General features: G+C 42.1%; 1 protein-coding gene across 1 annotated transcript in view; it reads left to right on the top strand.

Moving 5' to 3' along the window:
• The window catches only part of ntrk2a (neurotrophic tyrosine kinase, receptor, type 2a), a 78,601-nt gene extending 59,341 nt beyond the window's left edge, over positions 1–19,260 (top strand). Inside the window, exons 15-20 of the mRNA XM_053421063.1 lie at positions 24–154; positions 4,363–4,535; positions 4,676–4,831; positions 5,609–5,693; positions 15,574–15,732; positions 17,927–19,260. Of these exons, the coding sequence (XP_053277038.1) occupies positions 24–154; positions 4,363–4,535; positions 4,676–4,831; positions 5,609–5,693; positions 15,574–15,732; positions 17,927–18,112 (890 nt within the window). The 3' untranslated portion in view covers positions 18,113–19,260. The remainder of the gene's footprint in view (positions 1–23; positions 155–4,362; positions 4,536–4,675; positions 4,832–5,608; positions 5,694–15,573; positions 15,733–17,926) is intronic.
• Positions 19,261–21,453: the final 2,193 nt, after the last annotated feature.

The following is a 21,453-nucleotide window of genomic DNA, read 5'->3' as shown; positions in this document are numbered from 1 at the left end:
CTTTGTGTCTCCTTGTTCAACAGTCGTCCAGCATATCAAGAGACACAACATTGTGCTGAAGAGGGAGCTGGGAGAGGGAGCCTTCGGAAAGGTCTTCCTGGCCGAGTGTTACAACCTCTCACCTGACCAGGAGAAGATACTGGTGGCTGTCAAGGTGATCAGGAAGTCTAATTGTTTTAAAGAATACATATGATGATTTCTTGTTTCTCTTTCCTCTATGTCTTGTATAGGTTTTTATGTTTGTAAAGGTAATGCAAAGTTAAAAAGGCCAATCATGGAAGCCATCATGTTTTTGAAGGAACCAATCACATTAGAGTGGGTCAGCATACCAATCATTGTTTTAACTGGAGGGAGCGACAGCTCTGTTCTCGAGTGTTCATTTTAATAGTTTCCTTATATCCTTAACATATTAAATTACTGTGTGATTGACTGTAGGGTTTTCCGGATAAAAAAAACATTTTCAACTGGTCACTTAGAAAACAAAACAAAAGCTTTGTTTTTAATAAACTGAAAACCACAGAGATATCTTATTTGTAAAAATAAATAAAATATCATTCAGTCTGGTTATTCCGATTCATGAGGAGTCTAGCTTTAAGAGGAATCATTTAAAAAACCCTGCTGCTGCAGAATGATTGGTTGCACCAAAATAAATCACATTATGATGTTATTGAAGGTGAATTTATTACCCTACAGTATTTTTCAATTCGATCCGATACCTAGAATACATTTCACATATCGAATATTGCAGCAGATAATCTCACTGTACGTTTGTGAAATGTAGACATTGGCCTTTTCAATCGAAATCCTTCCTATGGCGTATGTATCGCCATCATCTCACCCCCATTTCCTCCGCTATTGTTAGAAAAGCCGCTCCTTTCCAGAGTTTCTGAGTAAGCGAAAGGTGGAATTACACTCAAACCACCAACTTCCGGGGCTCAAATTGAACGGTTTCCCAGGGAGCATCCTCCCATCACATATATCATCCATCCATCTCACCATCAAGTATGCTTTCTCTGCTGGTCTGCGGTGAAACAGGATCTGATTGGTGAAGAACTTCTCATTAACAATACATGACCTGTGAGAGACCCCCACCTACCCCTTCCTTCCTTCTCCCTGTGTCTTCACTTACCCCCCCCCCCCTCTACACACACACTTCCTCTGTCCTCTGTCCTCTGTCCTCCACTCCTCACCTCAAACTCTCTCTTTCACCTGGCTTGTTCCCGACTCTCACTTCATCCTGGCACCTTCCTCCTCTCAAATCCTCCACTTTCTTCTCTCCTCCAACACTTCCTGTTTTCTTTCCAGCTTAACTCTAAACCGCTCGCCAGCCGCGCGATGTTTGATGCCAGCTTAGCTCCAGCTCAGTCTGGGCACTTTGTAAAAAAAAGCACCTGAAAATCCTCAGAAGCAGAGTTCTTGGTTGTAGAACAAGGGTCTGGATGTTGAAGTCAGACCGGGTGAAATGTTTTATAAGCAGCACATTACTTACCCTGAGACTAGCACAGGTACAGCCGTTTATAGACATGATGTACAGTAGTTGAATCATTGAGTCATTAGTGTCACTTCATTGATTTAAGTCTCTCAATTCATCATTTTTGTTCAATCAGCTAATGCACCAGCTGCTCACCGAGTGTACGTCTCACTCTTTCGGCTCTTTTCATCCTCGTCTCATTGTCGTTTGGCATGACTCACCATTCCTCTTGTGCCGTTTTCCTCTTCCTACCCCGTGTTGCTCCATCCAAGAAGCCAATTTGTAATGAAAGCTGCTGGAAACATTTCATTTCCAACAGACTTTCAAGGATTTTCAGGATTGGTTCACCCAAAATATAAAAAACTAAACTGAAAAAGGGGCTTTGCGGGGGGGTTTGAAAGTAGTTCACATAATCCAAAAATAGCTGAGACACTGTTTCTGGAACCAAAGACTACAACCTGGTCATGGACAGATTAATTCCCCCCAGACTGACAGAGGCACTAATGACGCAAATCATTTTATAACTGTTTGAGGTCAATTTCAGTTGTTTTTGGTCTTTCTTCTTATTTTTAAAGATATTTTAAATTGTTTCTCTTCAGTCTTTTTGCTATTCTCTTTTTAGTTTTGCTTTCGATTATTGTGTCTGGGGTCATGAATCACAGAGAAATGAACAAGTTAGTTAAACATGAGCCCTACCTGATATCGAAACAGCATTTTGGTTTATTGAGAAAGATTTTTTCTTCAAAATGTGAGCATTGACACTAAACTGCTTCAGTGATGAAAATACAGTTTTTTCTTTAGATGGACACTATATCAATAATGAAGTGTACATACTGGACCTATGTTACACTCTGTCATGCGTGCTACATTATCAAAACATGTTCTGCCTTCTGCACCACATTACAATAACCTGCACTCGCTAATAGAGCTTAATGGTCCTGGTTTTAGAGTCGGCCATCAATCAACCAGTCATCCATAATACAGAGGCAAGTTTTACTACAATACGCTGAGCTGGCATCGATCACAGGCAACACCATAACACGTGCTTATACACGTAGAAATATGCATATGCACACACACTCACGTCTATAGACACTCACACAGTCGCATGCAATCAATCATGAACACTTTCCATTTTCCATAATGTTGCACATGTAAATGGGAATCACTACAGTCCCAAGCTAGAGGTTGGTTGTTGATTGCTTGTTATTTGTCCAGGGACCTGAATGTGCACAGAGCGGATAACTAACGCTGCAAAAAATATGGCTTTTGGCTCGAGACTTAACGCGACACTGAGTTCAGACAGTGAGAGCGCGACAGTGGAAACGTAGATGTTTTTTTTCCCCCTTTTAAAATCAAACAATTTGATTCCAGATGTAGTTTTTCCATGGAGAGGCAAACTAGGTGAACTTCGAACAGACCTCGATCAGTGTTTATGTTCTAAAGTGTCCCTGTAGCCTTTTAGTGCCACTTTTTAAATTCATCACCCTTTTAGAAAGTTGTTACTTGCTTTATCAATAGTTAATTAATTTATAGATAAATTATAAACTGTTATAATAACAACGTGGGGGTTGCCAGTTTGAGTGTGGTGTTTATCAACACTTTGTATTTTCTCATTAAAAGTTTTTTTATTATCCTGTCCCTCTACCTTCCTCCGAGAAGATTCCTCCAATTAGAGTATTTATTCATATTTATTAATTCACGAATATTGATATTACAAACATCAGTAATTGCAAGGTGATGAAATACCAGCGATAGCCACCATGTGTTTTTTTAATGGTCGTGAGTCAATTATTTACTAACCATTAATTAATGAAGCCATTAATCACAATACCCAAACCCTTCATGAAGGTGGAATAAATGTTATTTATCATTATTATCATTACTCATCCTCTTCTCAGTTTGGTATTCAGTGGAACTTTGAGGTTTTCTAACAGAAGGTACTCTCACTTTGAGAACACATCAGCAGAAAGTAAACCATGATTTCCCATACATGTGTGATATCACATTTCCAGCTGAGATTGGCGCGTTGTCCATACAGTATCTATACTGTAATAATCCACGGTCGTTATGGCGCTGTATCCTCTTACAGCCTTTAATGTACATGATCGAGCCTCGGCCTTCGCGATTGGCTGGGAATGGAGTCACCGTCTGTCTCATTTTCTGGCATCTCAGCGTTCTGGATGAAGGGTCACGGGTCACTTCCTTCTGCGTGAGCTCTCTGGGTGACTTCTCCTTGTCCTTTAGACCCGTGCTCGTAACAGGAGCTTCTCTCTGCACTGTTAGTTCACAGCCACATGCACAAGGTAGAGAGTGAACATATATCCATGTCATACACTGTAGGAAGACAATCTATTATTCATGTTTAGGACAGGAGGACTTTTCTATATTTCTCTTCTTTAGATGTGAAATGAATCCAGACCCTGTATCACTTTCATTTCCTGCAACTGCCTTTCTCTTTTTTATTCACACACACTCTTTTAGCACCTTTGTCACAGATGCCTGTGTTACACAACCTGCCCAACAGATTTCCTGATTCATGGAAAGGAGATTAGTTTCAGAGGGAACCACGGAATATAATGAAGTGTTGTACAACAGTGTTGTACTTTGTAATGGCTTACATTAATATGAAATGTCTCCAGTTTTCCTGCTCGGTCATTGAATCAATCCTCACTCAGTGCCAGTAATTTCACAATGTGTCTGCCGTGTTACTCTAGCTCACCCTTTACAAGCAAGACCTTTTTTTCATGGTGGACATCAGCCAAATAAACTGGAACAGACCGTGTCCACTGTGAAAATGACAAACTGGCAATAGTGTACATGGAATAATGTGAGACTATTTCATTTGTCGGTTTATTAAAATGTCCCTTTGTGTCTTTGTGTGTGTGCAGACACTTAAAGAGGCCAGTGAAAATGCCAGGAAGGATTTCCACCGTGAATCTGAGCTCCTGACGAACCTTCAACACGAACACATCGTCACTTTTTACGGCGTCTGCGTGGAGAGTGACCCTCTCATCATGGTGTTTGAGTACATGAAGCACGGAGACCTCAACAAGTTCCTCAGGCACGGCCCTTTCCTTCATTACAGAAAAGTGACGAGCAAATGGCAACAGACTAGAGGACAAATTAAAGTCAATCAGACAGTAGAGATCCCCTCTCTTTAATTTCCAATTTTAAAGACTTTACTCTCTCACTAACTCACAGGGCTCATGGTCCCGACGCAGTTCTGATGGCGGAGGGTCAGACCACCAGACCTGTGGAGCTGACCCAGTCTCAGATGCTGCACATCGCCCAGCAGATAGCATCCGGCATGGTCTACTTGGCATCTCAGCACTTTGTGCATCGCGACCTGGCCACCAGGTTTGTCCTGTTCTCGTGTGTGTATTTGAACGGCAACAGTTTATCTATTCTGAGTCACATGTGGCAGAACTAACCAATAAGAAGCTCGAAGGACTTAGAATGAGGTGAATGTGGGGAATCACGCAAGTAGATTTAAACGTAAAATATGATCATGTATGTTATCATTGTATTTTGGTAAATTAACCCAAATGTATAAATTGCCCCTGTATCTTACACTTGCAGTAAAGTAAAAATAACTGTTAATTAATTGCGTTAACCTTGATGTCCTTGAGATGTCTACTGAACAAATTCAGTCACTTATAAGGACATAAATTGTAAATTCATTGGCAAGTATCTATAAATATAAAAAAAAAACATCATGGAAGCTTTCAGGTCTTGTGTAAAACATATGTTACTTTCATTATAGATTATAATAGGAGAAGATTTACAGTATATCTCTGGTTGTTTTTATTGTGTTGTTGCAAGTCAATTGCAAAAGCGTATATTTGCTGTTTTACAGAATATATACTCATGTTTTCGCTAATCTATGTGAGAGACATGCTGCTAAAGACAAACAACAAAATAAAAGTCCAGTTTCTTCACTGAACTCAACGTCATCAAGTTTGCAAATTAACGACAGGATAGTGGATTTGAGGCAAACATCAAAACTTTTACAGGGTGGGATAACTGCGCCAGGAGTAACTCCAATATGTAACACGTCTGAAATTATGTTAAACGTCTTTTACTTAAACTCAACAACATGTTCTTCACAGCTGTGTTTTGTTCTGTGTCTGACAGGAACTGCCTGGTGGGCGAGAACCTGCTGGTGAAGATCGGGGACTTCGGCATGTCCAGAGATGTCTACAGTACTGACTACTACAGGGTAGGTGTATGTGTCAACCTAATTTTCTTCTTTCAGCCTCCCCCCTCCTTGCTGTATGAGTCCCTCTCTGCTCCCCACCCCTTTCCCCCCTCCCCCTCTGCATGGGCATGACTGATGGGCCCTGGCCGAGTTACAGTAAGCCGCCTGCCATGGTGGCACAATTAAACCCAGCGCAGTGCAGTGCAGCAGAATTAAACATACATGTTGGTTTCACTGAGAGACAGAATCGGCTTTGTTTGGTGGCGGCGTCTAACAGCAGTTTCCTTTATTCACACTTAGGTTCTTTTATTTTTTCAGGAGGTGTTCATTTTGAATTTAGGAGTCCTCTGTTCACCAGGGACCCGGCTAATGACACCGCTGCATGACAAGAACCGACACAATTTAATATGCTTCTCTGATGAAAACATTTTATAAAATTATAATTAAAAAATGAAGTAAAAAAATAAAGATATTATGGTTCCTGAAAAACCAATCAGACTCAACTTTTGACGATATCGAAAAATTAAACAATATTTACCTATTGTTGTAAAGGTTAAATAGAGACTCATTATTTTAGCGCCAAGTTTTCACAAAGTGTAAATATACTCAATTTTTTTTAATTTAAGAAGCTAGATCTGCATTTGTGTATAATCTGAAAATGCTTAGTTTGAAACAGTGAAGTAATAACACATGAAATAGTATGAAATACGGTACCTTCAAACAAACATTTGTGCAAACTGTACACAGTCTGGTTAGTTCTAAAATGTTCCTCTAAATCCTACTTTTTGTTGTCAATCAAACTCAAGCCTGATATAGTCAGTACATACATTTAAAGGTCACAAAACTCACATTGTGTAATAGTACACAGCTCTCCATACAATAAACCTATTCAGATTGCCGGAAGTGTTGTGCTAGTTGAATATAACGCACACACACTTATGTCAAGGGGTGTTGTCCAAAGGGTCTTTCTGCAAAGTGTGTGTGTGTGTGTGTGTGTGTGTTTGTGTGTGTGTGTGTGTGTGTGTGTGTGTGTGTGTGTGTGTGTGTGTGTGTGTGTGCAGGGACATTTAGCAGTTCCACTTTGAGAGTCAAGATAACTCAGAGCTACAAGAGACGGCTGAGAGCGTGTTTTCTTCCTTCTTCACAGCGTCTGTCACCTTTCCAAAAGGGCAAAATCGAATAAATCTTACTGATTGATTGACAGAGACTGTCCATTCTTCATGTCCTTTCTCCGATCCACTGTGACAAACTGACATGAGTGACGTGAAAGAGCACGGTCGTCGGAGGAGGGAGAACGATAGACACAGGAAGGGAGCAGCCATTTAACGACAGGACAAATGTCCATTTGGAGCGAATAATTATTTGAACAGTCACGATCAGAAAGACAATGATCGACAGGGCATTAAATATTTGTATAATTCAGGAATGGCAATTATTGGTGCATTTTGTGTTTTGTATGTCTGTTGCCATATTTTTAGGTCATATAAGAACACTATTATTATTTAGTTTGCAGGAAAGCAGTTAAGTTATATCCGGCATACATCAGGCTTATATAAATCATTACTTGCAATGCAAAACGATAATAGTCCCCTTATGAAATCACTCGATAAAGTTTTTTATTTGAATCTGCATCAAATTTCACACACTTAGAAATATCCTAAATATGTCTGAGTGGCTTTATCAAGTTCCAAGAATGATTATCTCACAAACAAAAGCAAATGTTTCGAAAATTGAAAAAAAATATTTTTTACAAAATTCCTGGATCCGCACCATTTTTCCTATTTTCCGCACCCATACTACTTCATTCCCCCTAATGTCATGGTAGTCTAACTTGTCGTTTTTGTGTTATCGTGCTTAAAAACCAACCAACACACAAACAGGGGTGAAAATATAACCTCCTTGACATAGGTCACTATAATGCATATATTTGCCAATATTAGAAAACTATTGTTTCGTCACATTTCACAATGTAAAAGGGAAAAAAGCCTCCTTTTTACTCTATTTAGAGAAAGACTCATTAATATTTCTACTTGCATTTATGTTAATGTTAATCATATTTCACAGCATGTGGAAAACTTGTTATGCCACAATCTTTAAAAACAACAACACTGCCACAATCAATCTGTGTTGTGAAAATGACCTTCCTTTGGACTTTTTCTGAAAACTTATGATTAAATGTGGAGTAACGAGATGTGCGTGGGATCAAATTAAACTTGTAAAATGTAAGGTCTCTCCTCTGGGGCTTGCTTTTGCACTATAGCTGTGTGACGACACACAGCGATCTCCCTCCTCCTCCCCCTCCCCTCCTCCTCCTCCTCCTCCCCCCTCCTCCTCCTCCTTCCTTTCACCTCGCCTCAACAAAGCTGAGCGCTGAGGCTGTCGTCATAGAAACGGGCGAAGGCAGTGGCAGTGAGCCTCGGAGTTGTATCCAACGTTTGTCAGGAAGAAAAGTAATCAGACAACTTGTGTTTAGTATTCCGAAGCAGTATGAGAGAAAGAGAGGGGGGAGAAGGGGAGAGATGGAAGTGTGTGAGATGGAGGCAGGAAGGTGGCAAAGATGAAAGGAGAGAGGCAGAGAGAGAGATGGAGGGAGCAGCAGGAAGAGAGAGAGGAGGTGGGGGGGAGACGAGCGGGAGGCCGTGCAGGGAGGGAGAAAACAAGACATGAATAAATATACAAAAGAAGAGGAGGCAGCGATGGAAGGATAAAGAGACCTACACATGCTGTGGTGGGAGAGGAGGAGAAGTCGTGCAGCGTAGTCAGAGAGAAACAAACACACACCCGAGCTGCAGCTGCACACAACCACAGAGCAGGACATCTGAAACACACAGACACAGACAGACGCAGGGAAAACAGGGAAGCAGGAGAAAGGTACAGAGCGGTGGGAGGTAAAACACAAGCAACAACTCATGTTTCAGCATCCAGGACAGACAGCGGTGTGTGTGTGTGTGTGTGTGTGTGTGTGTGTGTGTGTGTGTGTGTGTGTGTGTGTGTGTGTGTGTGTGTGTGTGTGTGTGTGTGTGTGTGTGTGTGTGTGTGTGTGTGTGTTTTGTCTGTGTGTGTGTGTGTGTTTCTGTGGGGACCCAGTTATGCTCTTGCGTCAGACAAGAGCAAAGATGAGTCATAGAGGAATCGGAGCGCCCCCCCCTGCTGCCTCCCCCAGTGTGTGTGTGGATGTAAGGAAATAGAAACAGAGGCGTAGGACTGAAGGGGCCGTGGTGACGTCACTGAATCCCCTGTTACCCAATGAACCTGACAGATGCTTTAGCAAACAGGCGAGGATGACTCTATCCGATGCCTCGTGTGTGTGTGTGTGTGTGTGTGGGGGGGGGGGGGGGGGGGGGGCATGCGGGCGGGGCTGGACTTGGACTTGGAGTTTGGGGGTGAAAGCACATAAACTGATTTCATGCCCAAGCGTAAAGGATGAAAGAAATTCAAATGTGTGTGTGCGTCTTAACATTCAGGCCCTGACTGTTTTATGCCGCTGACACAGACTTGCAACAAAGTAGAACTAAACAATCTCTTTAGAGTTATTTGGCTTGTGTGTGTGTGTGTGAGTGTGTGTGTGTGTGTGTGTGTGTGTGTGTGTGTGTGTGTGTGTGTGTGTGTGTGTGTGTGTGTGTGTGTGTGTGTGTGTGTGTGTGCGTGTGTGTGTGAGAGGGTGTGTGTGTGCGTGACAAGGTGTTGGTGTGTGTTTTACAACCCATATCTGGGTTCCGACCAACACAGACAAACACAATTTTAATGGGGCACCTGGAGATGCTGGAGTCAAGCAGTGTGTGAGTCAGTGTTCGTGTGGACTGACAAATCACTGTCTGCAAGACAAGATACAAATCAACACAAGGTTAATAAAAAGGTTTAACACAATCAAAACTCAATATATCCACAACATGTACTTGATTACATTTTTTAAAGACATGTAAATTAGGGGTTATGCTAATTGGAGACTTTAAATTGTCCCTCTGTGGGAAGGTGAGAGTGAATGGTTGTTTGTATTGTAAGAATAATGGTATAACCACATGACTGAGGCCGGTGCAAATCTTTCTCCGTGTTAAACCAGGCCACATCTCTCCCTAACATTAACCAGGTGCTGCAAGTGCCCCATGAAACCCATTAAAGTTTAAATAATGACAAGTGGACATTGAACTACAAGACCTGATGTTCAGGTGGAAAATAAATATGGTGTCTGTCCATATTTGTGCCTTGACAAATATTTTAATCACCATTTCCTCATGATATTAAGAGATAATGTGATCCAAGCAGCATCACGACTTTTTTGTTGTTGTATATTAACATAATTTCTAAGAGATTGAACAGAACAACAGCATGTGAGGAACATTTATATATCAAGCATTACTGTGTCTGAGACGGCCAGAAGAACAAGGTCTTTTCTTCAGGGATGGAACTAAAACTGCAGACACACACGCACACACACACACACACACACACACACACACACACACATACACACACACACACACACACAGGCACACACACACACACACACACACACACACACACACACACACTGCACATACGTAGACACAAGGATTCTTGGAAAGAGTTTTTGTTTCCATAGCAACACAGAGGGCAATTAAGGTAGAGTTCCCGTGTTTGTTGCAGGAACAGTGGAGTGGGTGGAGTAAGTCACATAAGCCCCTCCTACACCACATCCCATAATGCTCTCCTCTTAACCAGTGCAGTTGCCCTGGATACCACAGCCTCCAGGAGGTCACTACAGGGAACCCAAAGCCCTCGCCTGGTTTATTCTTCCTCCGGTTTTGGGGCGTTCCTGAAACGTTCAGGCAGTGGACTCGTTGAAATGATGCATATTTGTAAGACAGGGAGGGAGAGAGACAGTGCGCCATCTTAGAGGTGAGAGAGAAGGTGCAAACGAGTGAGAGAGAGAGAGAGAGAGACGGGAACAGCAAAGGAGACAAAGACTGACGACCAAGCTCCTGAGAGCAAAGAGAAAACGGAGCCAGAGCTAATGACGGAGCGATGCAGTGAGAATCTCTTCTGACTGCTCCTCTGTAAACTTTGTTCCTGTTTGTTGCCTCCTCCTCATCAACAGCAACAGGGTTTAATCTGGGACTTTTCCTTTACCTGTAATTCTTCATTAGTTGTCTCTGTCGACGTGGCCTCGTTGGAGACACTGCCTTTTTCGTCCTCCTCAGACATGTGCACAAACACACACCGGCACCACAGTTAAAGAGGCTGTTATTAATATGTTAGACCATCAGGGGAAATGGTCAGCCATGATGAATAAATAAAAAATTGGAATGGGTATGAGCAGGTCCAGACACATTGGTGATTAAATATTGTCAGAAATGGATCTATCCATCTATTCTCGAAATAATGGCTTTGAAATAGTAAATAACCACGCAAGTGACCATAAGAAACCAGACCAGAGTAGAACCAGACTAGCTTTTACTCATTGGAAAGGATGCAGGACAGATTCCAACCTTATTAATCATCAGTTGTTACTGGGAGGGCGGGACAGAGGGTACCACACATGCATTCTAAATGTCGTCTGCCTGCAGAGGATGGTAAAAACTTTATTGATGTTTCAATGGGTCATTATTCAACCGCTGCTGATAGTCAGTGTGTTCGTGTGAGAGAGAGAGGAAGAGGACGAGAGGACGAGAAAGAAAACAAGAAAGAGAAAGATCGACCAAAGCACGCAGCTCTACACTGAAGCATTCTTCATGTTTCTAAATATTTTAGTATCATTATGAAACTCTGCTCTAATAACACCCGTTATATTTGTGTAAAATTCTGTAAAATGTAAGTCGACGTGGTTCGTTGGCTTCTGAGCTTCGCCTCTTCTTGTTGCTTTTTAACAGATACATGTGTACTACTGTTCATGGGAGGATCCATCCACAAAACATTTCAATTACGTCTCCTACCTGTAGGGGGTACCTCAAGTGTATCCGGGAACAATTCTTACATTGTGTTGCTTTAAGATAAGGCTAATTTAAAGCAACAGCAGTAGTGAATATGAAAGTGAGTTTTGAGGGTTTGAGATTCTAGTGCCAATAAAGCAGGTATGAATTTGGCTGAAACGTATAAATGAGAAACAGACAAACATGGAGGGAGGCATCACGTTACAGGGAGAGAAGGGAGGGTTATGCGGAGAGAAAGAGCTGCCGAGATGAAGGCAGGTATGTTTCACTGAACCTGATGGCTATCTGACCGTGCAGATTTTATTACTCCATTAAATAACCCACTGACTAACATAGAAACAGGCCAAGTGTGGGCACCAAGCCATTAATAACAGGCATAAACCGAGGATTGTCCTGTCTGTGTGGAGCAATGGAGCGCAGACGGTTCGGTAGATTCATGTGAGGAGAAGCAGTCAGTGTTGTGCAAGTTCACTACTCTCATGAACTAGTTCAAATTTCAGTTCATACAAGTAAACATGAATAGTTCACGTTCATAGTTCACCATTTAAATTCTGAACTAGTTCATATTTCAGTTCATTTCATAGTTTTAAGGTGGAAAGTGAGAATGAAAGACTTAACTTGCTAAAGAAAACCTTATCCATCACTACCCCTTGCCTTTACTGTCGGAATGTTTATCAGACAGTGTGTAAAAATCCCTCAGATAATAATAAGGTGCATCGGATCTCGGATGTAGTTGCTGAGTCTGCGTCTCTGCTTTCTCTTGCCATCTGTATATGAGACCGAGAGCTGTTGTGTTGCAGGTATGGCCTGCCCCTTTAAGGAAAGTTTGTAGTGTGTGACGTAGTGCACCAGGGTATTGTGGGAAAATACGCTTAAAGTGTGTTTGTAGGAGAAGTGACGGAGCACCTAGAGGTGATGCGAGTGTTGCTCCTGCTGTATATCCGAGAAATAAAGTGGCCGCATTCCAAGTAAAGAAACATCTCCTCCTCCTTCTTCACGGAGCGGTCCGGACGGCTGGTTACCGGCCAGACAGCGAGCCAAGATAACCAGTGACACGGGCGGCTCCTGGTACAAGCGACATAGGAGACTGATTTATCATGACGTGACACATGCAATGTAAAACAATACATTAACGTCACACCATCATCCTCTAACCCCGGGGACGCAAAGGAGGTAGAAGGGCTGCGAAAAGCAGTCCGCCTTCTTTCCTCGCCCATGTTAAATACTTTGGCTGTTCGCACCGGCAGCGTAGTGCCGGGAAGGACCAGGAAGCGCCGCAGCCACACACACAAGCACATAATCTCCTGTGGGGGGGTGGCGGCTACAGGCTTGCGTAGGTCAGTCACCTGTGAAGACCAGCACCATTTACCCCTGAACCAGCGCGGAGAAATGATGATGAAATGTAATTAAAATAATTGAAATATAAAATTAAATATAAAAAAGTTAAATCAAATTAAATATATAAGCCCATTGCGCAGGAATTGCGCGGGCAGCTATTATTTTATTTGTTTTTGTAATTATTTTTTTTCCTGTTTTTATATTTAATTAATTTAAATTAACATAGAGTAAGATATTTTGCAATTAATAGGATAAGTCCTGCCAAATTAAAGTGTAACATATTGCCAGCTTGAAAACGGGAAGGACTGGGATTCGAACCCGGGTCGCTCCTTTTAGAGACCGAGAACGCTACCCACTACGCTACCTCGGCTATGGCTTCAATCTGGAACTAAGCAATATAAGAAGATGGACCAATTATTGTGTGTGTGTCGGTGTCATTTTATGCTGCTTTTGATAAACACTTCTACTTTACTACATATATTTGACAGCCTTACTTAAAAGTTACTTTTATATTTTTGCCTTTTAGATACTGGATGAAACCTATTGTTAGAGAATAACCCAGTGGGGGGGAAATATTTTTTGAGAGAAGATTCCAGATTCATCTAGGTTCATCTCTGATCCATGAAGGTTCCTTCTACCAAGTTGTGTGGTACGGAGCCGAGACACTGGCCAGAAAAGAAAACACTTGGAATACGTTGCTTGTTTGGTTTGCATATGTGTGCCATGAGTGATGGTAACATAGTGATAAGTCTAGTTAGTTGGTTTCGGTTAGGCTAAATCGCGGACCTTTTACGGGCACTGAGCAACGACATGGTGAAAGCATTCGATTTAGACAGCGTCTCTCCTGAGGAGAAAGTATTGAAATGTCCCGAGGGTCAGTGAACAGGTAGGGGTGGGGCACGTGAAAGTTCTAGGCCAATGGCTGTAGGGTTTTGTGGGATGCCAGGCTCTCATTGGCTGATGAGTTGGCGGGTGAATGAGGAAGGGGAATGAAGAATACAGTGGTGGATGAGAGGAGTGTCGGAGTTACGAACAAGAAGCGTGTCATGTTCGCTGGACTTTAATAAAGTTACACTTAAAGAGAGAAGTTTCCTGTCGTCTATAAGCGAGGACGCTACAATATGAACGTGTTCACCGTTCAAATTCATTATTTGTCATTGAGTTGCGTTCAGTTCATCGTTCTCATAAAAGTGAACGTGTTCATTGAACGCGTTCTTTTGCGTTCGTTCATGCACCACACTGGAAGCAGTGAGTGGAGAGAGGAGGTTCAGTGGGAGACGGGAAGGCATCAGGGTTTAGGTTTCATTCAGCTTCACTTTAAACACATCAGGATTCAAAAATCAAGTACAGACTTATTTTAAGTTTTTCCCTCCTAAACTTCACAGACCTGCTTCAAGGTCGGCATTACAAATCCATGCTGTGCTCAAACCAACAAGAATTTATTATGTATTCTAGTGGAGATGACACAATCTTATCAACAGTAATATCTCAGGTTGATTCAAATTGATTTAGAATATTTCAACTATATTAGTTTAAAATGCTGTGGTTTGAATATTTCCCTCACTGTTAACACCATACAGCATTAATGACAAGCAGGGTGAAAAGGAGGATATGATAAAGAATTAAAAGATAGTTTTTCTTTGGTTTTATGACACTGATGCATAATTGACCTCTAAAAATGTACAGCTTTTATCAAAATATGTCCTTTAATTACACAAAACTGAGAGAACAGTTTAAACTGAGACGTTCACTGACCTTTAGTCACTGATGAGGCATGAAAAGCTCTGACCCCTGCCTCAACATTAACCTGATTCAAGGCCACTGAGACCTTGTAAAAGAACGTGGTAAAGAACAGTAAAAACATAAATGTTTACAGCTTATGAACAGTAAAATATCTAGATTCCAAATGGTCAGCTTAGATTAGAACATAAAGAAATGAGACAAAAGTCTGTCAAAATATGTCTGAGTTCCTCAGCTGTGGATTTCTCCTCACTGATATTTATTGGAACTCACCATATTGTTTAATGCAACAATTTAAAGTTCAAATTAAATAACTTTTCCATTACTTCAATTTCTCCTGCATTGGAGGCGAGGAATTCAAAAACAGAATCTGCCGTAGATCCATATGCAGCACACACACACACACACACACACACACACACACACACACACACACACACACACACACACACACACACACACACACACACACACATACACACACAAACACACACACACACATTCTATAACATTTGACTCTTTTCCTGAACAAGAATCTTCTTTTTTTTTGGTAGCATTTGAGGTATTAAAAACCAACCCTATCTCACCCATATACTTTCAGGTTGAATAAAATGTTATGCTGCTCAGAAGTGAGGTGTGCTACAGTCAGGTATATGATGCCATCTACTGTGCCATATAACTCCAAACCGGGCTTGATTAAATGCCTTAGGCAGCAGTTTTGGGGGAATTCAATATTTGCAGGGCTCCTTTAAACCTCGTGAGAAATGTGAAAAGCTGCATTAGAAATGCAATATGTAAAAGAGAAGTGAATGGAAGAGTATAAAAGATGCTTCACAGCTCCCTACATTTTAATTCTTTATTCTTTTTTCCCGAATTTATACTGACTTTACCCTGTCCAACATTTCTCTGTTTAAAAGGTCGGCGGCCACACCATGCTACCCATCCGTTGGATGCCCCCTGAAAGCATCATGTACAGAAAATTCACCACAGAAAGTGACGTCTGGAGTCTTGGAGTCGTTCTCTGGGAGATCTTCACCTACGGAAAACAGCCTTGGTACCAGCTCTCCAACAACGAGGTACAGAAAACTAAAACACCCCTGACCACACCAGTGTTGGGATATCGTCAGAATTGTGAAGGCAACAGATCCAGCACAATAAAAAGAAGAATAGTCAAATGTACAAAGCAGCAACTTTATGTAAATGTTACCTTGGAGGCATCTCCAGCCAAATAAGTAATGAAAAGATGATGTCATCGGCTCCAGATCTGGGGAAACAGCCATTCAGTGCAAATAAATATTTGATCAACTGTTGATCAAAGTTTCTCACAGGTGTAGTTATGTGAATCCTGAGTCATCTCAGTTTACAGTTAGAGGCTCAGCCCAATGCTCAGAAACTCAATAATTGAGCGAACATGTCTTGAATTAATGTTGAGATTCAACACAGAGCCGAGGAGCCAGGTTTGACTCTGTTCCCCATTGACAGGGAGGCAGATGTGAACTGCTTCTGTCTGGCATCGCTGTCAGACTACTGCAGCAGCAGATGCTTCTTTTGTTCTGAGCAGAAATGAATTTGAAACCCTGTTTTTCCAACGGGAGCCACACCATGTCCGTTTCTTTTTGCCGTGGATCACACTGACTTTTGTGGTCCGGTGACACTGGTTCCATCTAAATATCTGTTCTTTTGGGTCCAGGATCTAAGCTGTGCTCCCAAAGTGTTTCGTACACAAACAACATACGGTGACGAAGGCAATAGATTGACTTTAATAAGAATAGGAATAAAAATGGAACATTAATCATTTGTATCTATTAGTAATGCAAAAATAGTGAGAAATGTACATTTTCCAGATACAGTCTTTATTCACTTTTTTATGTTATAAAACACAAAATGAACTGATTATCATCTGCTGGAACTATAAGGATTGTTTGTCACTTTAGCTCAATACAGTAAATTTCCTTAATGATTAATTGATAATCAAGACAGTGTCCGTTTAGCACTTTTGACAATACAGTAGCATGTCTGTTGATTTGATATTACAGACTCATTATTATATCAAATACATCAGGCTGAACTTCAGAAATCCTGTATGACTCAATGACCATGTTAAAAAGAAAACTGTTTAAATTGTCAGATATTTCACTCCTTTCAGCTCTTATGTAACACTCACTCAAATTACTGATGAATTAGAAGCAAAGTACCTCAACCTGACCTGTTCTTACTGCATTGAATACATCATTGTTGACAATTAACAACTGACTGTCGCTTCTGAATAATAAATAACTCTTAACAAATCGGCCCTTTGGTCGGTTACACTCAGGGTCTTGACCCAGTTCCCTGCATCGGATCCTTTCAACCCTTCACCTTCACCTTGGCCTGGTGAACCTGCTCATGACCTCCACTCTGGTTACTGCTCAACATGTCAGCCGTCCCGTTTACATCCAACTCTTTCGGGCTGCATCCAAACTCAACCTTTAGCCCCTTTCACCTTCTTCTTTTCCCCTTTAAATCTATTACATATCTGCTGATTCACGGTTCACTCTCCTCCTGACCCCGAATCTGATGCTTAGATATCTGTAACACGGGATATGGACCTTTGTTTCAAAACTAGATATCCCTATATTTATACATAGATTTATTTCTTCTGATTCCCATCACAAAATGAGGAGAGGTTGGCTGCTTGATCGGCAAAAAGATAAAACTCTTACAGATTAGATCCTTAATAATGTAGAGCAGAGATCTAATGATAATCAAATGTTCATAAAGCGATTTGGTGCTTTTGGGAGGGATTAATAGAAGCTGCCAATTAGTGTTCATCCCACACAGCACGGTGTATTTTAATGTTTGAGGAAATTATAAAAAGCTTAATTATATTACAGTCAAATAACTGTATAGATATTTTCCAAGCTACTGTCAGACGATGATATATCCATTCTCTGTACAGAGGAGCACTTTCCTCTTCGTCGCCTAACTCTTCATCCCCAAATCCTCGCACTGATTTAAAGCTCAAATCCGTATTTTTTTAACTTTAAATGAACCTATAACAGAAGATATGAAGTGTAACGAGACAGTCAATGAATTGAGCTGATGTCAATTTATAGTTGGAGACTTTTCCGCTCGCAATCTTATTAAGAAATTGCATCATTTGTCTGGACGGCTGCTCCGGTGCAATGTGACTTCATCAATCAATCAGTGAGGATGAGTTTTAAGGCGGGGACTCTAGGGCCTTGGCGGAGCTGTCTTTCATTTCCTCCTCTTTGTTTCTCCCCTCTGTAGGTGATCGAGTGTATAACCCAGGGCAGGGTGCTGCAGCGCCCCAGGACCTGTCCTAAAGAAGTGTACGACCTGATGCTGGGCTGCTGGCAGAGAGAACCGCACATGAGACTCAACATCAAGGAAATCCACTGTCTGCTCCTCAACCTGGCCAAGGCCTCACCTGTATACCTGGATATACTGGGCTAATCACAGGAAGAAGACGGAGGAATGCGTATGTGTGTGTTTAGGTGTGGATGGTTGCTGTATTTAAGTGTGTATGTGCACCCGAGGTATATGTGTGTGTGTGTGTCTGCTATAGGGTAGACATGGTGATACCTCTGAATAAGGTGTGTGAGCGAGCAAGGTGGCGCTGTACAGGATGTGAAGCTAGCACCAGACTCTTTAAGGCAATCAAAACGTTCTTCAACTCAGCCCCAGTCGCCTCTTTCCCTCCCGACCAATTTCCTCTCCTTTGTGCATCTACTTCTTTCCCGTTTCCTCTCCCGAAGACACATTTACAATGAGTGATTTAACTTTGGAGGAGAGGAGAAAGAAAGCTTCTCTCTTCTTCTCGAAATGCTTTAAACTGACTGGGACTAAATTGATGAAACCCGATAAACAGGACTTTAAATTTGGTGACTCATCTGTCGCTGCCTGTCGGACCACGGGACTCGTTGTGAGCATCCTGGAGTTTTCAAAGGAGGCGCAGCGCGGGGAGGATTTCCAGAAGCCTTGAATACTTTTGCGTGTAAATACGAGACTGTGAGACCCTCTTCAGAGAAAATGGCTCGGTGAGACGTGGAGCCACGAAGACGCCGATTCCCCCTCTCGCCCCTGTCTGTCTATGTGACCTCTTTCTTTCTGTCCGTCTCTCAGAACTCTACGCGAATATTAATGTCAGCATTCATACAACGTGGCTTGTGGACAGGAAGACATGATAAACACACTGGTTAACGTTCAGTAGACTGACTGGAACATAATAATGATGAAAACTAAAAAAAAAAGGAGGAAACACTGGGTTTCTGCCTCTCTGAATGAGGAGTACGGGAAACGCAGGGGAGTTCAAAAAAAAGAAAAATATCTATTCTGCATTGATCTACATTATGTTCTCGTGCAACAGATTGATATCAATGATTCTACAGATATATGCACCCATATCTGCATAGTGCATTGTTTTCTCTATTACTTTGCCTGAGACGTAACATGATGATCATCCGTCCAGCCCCTCCCCCTCTCACCGAAGTGACAGATGCTTCCCTCGTGATGTCAAGCGCCCGTGTCGGAGGTCAATTGATTCATTTGTCCACAGCTGTCCGACAATCACGAGGTCCTGGTGTTGATGGAGGTGGAGGGGGGGGGGGGGGGGGGGGGTGATGGGGGAATAAAGGCTGCTTAGGGAGGCTGGGCTTTTTGAGTGGTCAGATCACGGTCAGATGTGTGGGCGGCGGCGCTGGAGAAGGTGTGGTTCATTTGGTCAACCCATATTAAATCATCAAGGCTCTCAGCACTCAGACATCCTTGAAAACCACATCTGTGCTGGAGGGGATGTACACAACACAACACAACACACACACACACACACACACATACTGTATACCTTATCCCGTCATCCCTCGATCTCCACACTCACAAACTGAAAGACACTCAAAACGGGCCGAGAAGGAAATTGAATTGTGCATGTTTTATTATTTGAGCGGTGCAGTGCTTTAGCCAGGCCCCGTCCTCTGTAATGGTGTAATGTATATTTCATTACAGCCTAATGGGCCCCATTAGCACAGTCTCCTCACAGACATTCAAGACTTATTGTTTTATGGCCGAGAAGGAGCGATGGAGGGAAGAGGAGAGGTGAAGGAGGAGAAAAACAGAAAGCACGACTGAGGAGCAGAGGTAATAACGCATATTGGGAAGAAATGGAGGGGAAGGGCGAGCGCTCAGAGCAGAAGCAATGGGGTAGAAAAGAGCAGACGATGGGAGCGTGCAAAGGTAGGGTCGTGTGGAGGGGTGGGGAAGGAGAGAGAGAGAGAAGAAAGTGGAGTAGAGAAAAGGCGGAGAAGGGGAAGAGAGGAGGTGTGAATGTCCTCAGGGAGAAAGTGAGAGTGAACATCCATCATTACCGCGGCCTGCAGATGTTCTATAAGCCACAACTTCAACTTCATGCTGCCGTCACATTCCAATGGCTGCCCTCAAACACACACACAGACACACACACACTTTACTGACACTCCACCAACAGCTTACACTGAGAATAAACTCAATAATGCACCACACATCCCGAGATGAGGAACCACTTCACAGCTCACATATCTGGTCACATGCTCTCACACACACACAGAAAGACGGACACACACACACACACACACACACACACACAAACACACACTGTACATACAACAGCTCACATGCATGAAAGAAAACACACTCAATGTTTGTTTTTGCATTTTACTGAGGAATGTCTGATTTCCTATCAAACATATAAAAAAAAGAAATGATCACAACATCAACGTTTGTTGGTGTCAAACATCAATCTGGAATTTCTGAGTCTTTTTTGTTTATTAACAACAGCACTTGATGGTATTGATGTCTGTGAACTTGAACATGTTGATTTGATTGATTTGTATTAATATTGTTATTATTTATAAATCAAGAAGCATTTTGTACATTTCTTTCTATATCTAAACGTTGCCTTTTGCAACAGCAACACTGGTTTACTCGATTATGTTTCGCAAAAAAAATGCGTAGGATAGTTATGAAATGTATTTTTATGTCAGGCTCCCTCTGAACAGCGACCCATAGCCCGTCCTCATGTTCGGTGTACTCGACAACAGGGATGGACGTCTCACCAGTCTGTCACATTCAACCTATTTGACATATCGCAAAATGATGCCCACCTGTCAGAGCATGAGCTGCCGCAGCATTGACCACACAGGCTGGTCCGTCCCTGCTGTGTAGTCGAGTAGAGTTTGCACACTCAAAAACTTGCCACACATTATCTCTGTGTGCGGTGAACAGAGGGCCTGTGTGTGTACGCTGGAAAAAACTGTGAGAAACTAACACAGATACAGACGCCTCCAATGTCAGAAGAGTAGGAGAACACCTGCTGGGTTTTCTTTCTTTCAAAAAAATAAATAATAATGAACTGTGTCAAGTTGGAGGCTGAGAGGAGAGGGTTGTTTGTTCGGATGAAGACCTGTCAGCACAGGGCTGAAGTGTTCTGTGATCTGTGAACACAGCACTCTGCATCAACGCCTCACGTCAAGGATATGGGTCAAACAAAGAACGCCCCCCCCAACAACTGCTGTATGAACGGATGCCTCAGAAAACGAGGGACCGACAATCACTGACTTCTCTCTTTCTCTCTTATTCAAGTGACCTACTGTAAAAAAAGACTATTCAGCCAACTTTCCTCCTCTATGCTGCCTATACTGTACGTGATAGTCTTAAACTTTGGTCCCTAGAAGTGCTAATTCCTTTTTCTTTTTTTCTTTTTGTAAAATGAAATAACTGAGAGAGGAATAAAGAAAATACGTGTACAAATGTGAATTAGCTGC

The sequence above is a fragment of the Pleuronectes platessa genome, chromosome 4, assembly GCF_947347685.1.
Source record: "Pleuronectes platessa chromosome 4, fPlePla1.1, whole genome shotgun sequence".
Classification (NCBI taxonomy): domain Eukaryota; kingdom Metazoa; phylum Chordata; class Actinopteri; order Pleuronectiformes; family Pleuronectidae; genus Pleuronectes; species Pleuronectes platessa.
Note: the sequence above shows the minus strand (reverse complement) of the source record. Positions and strands in the feature narration are given on the sequence as shown.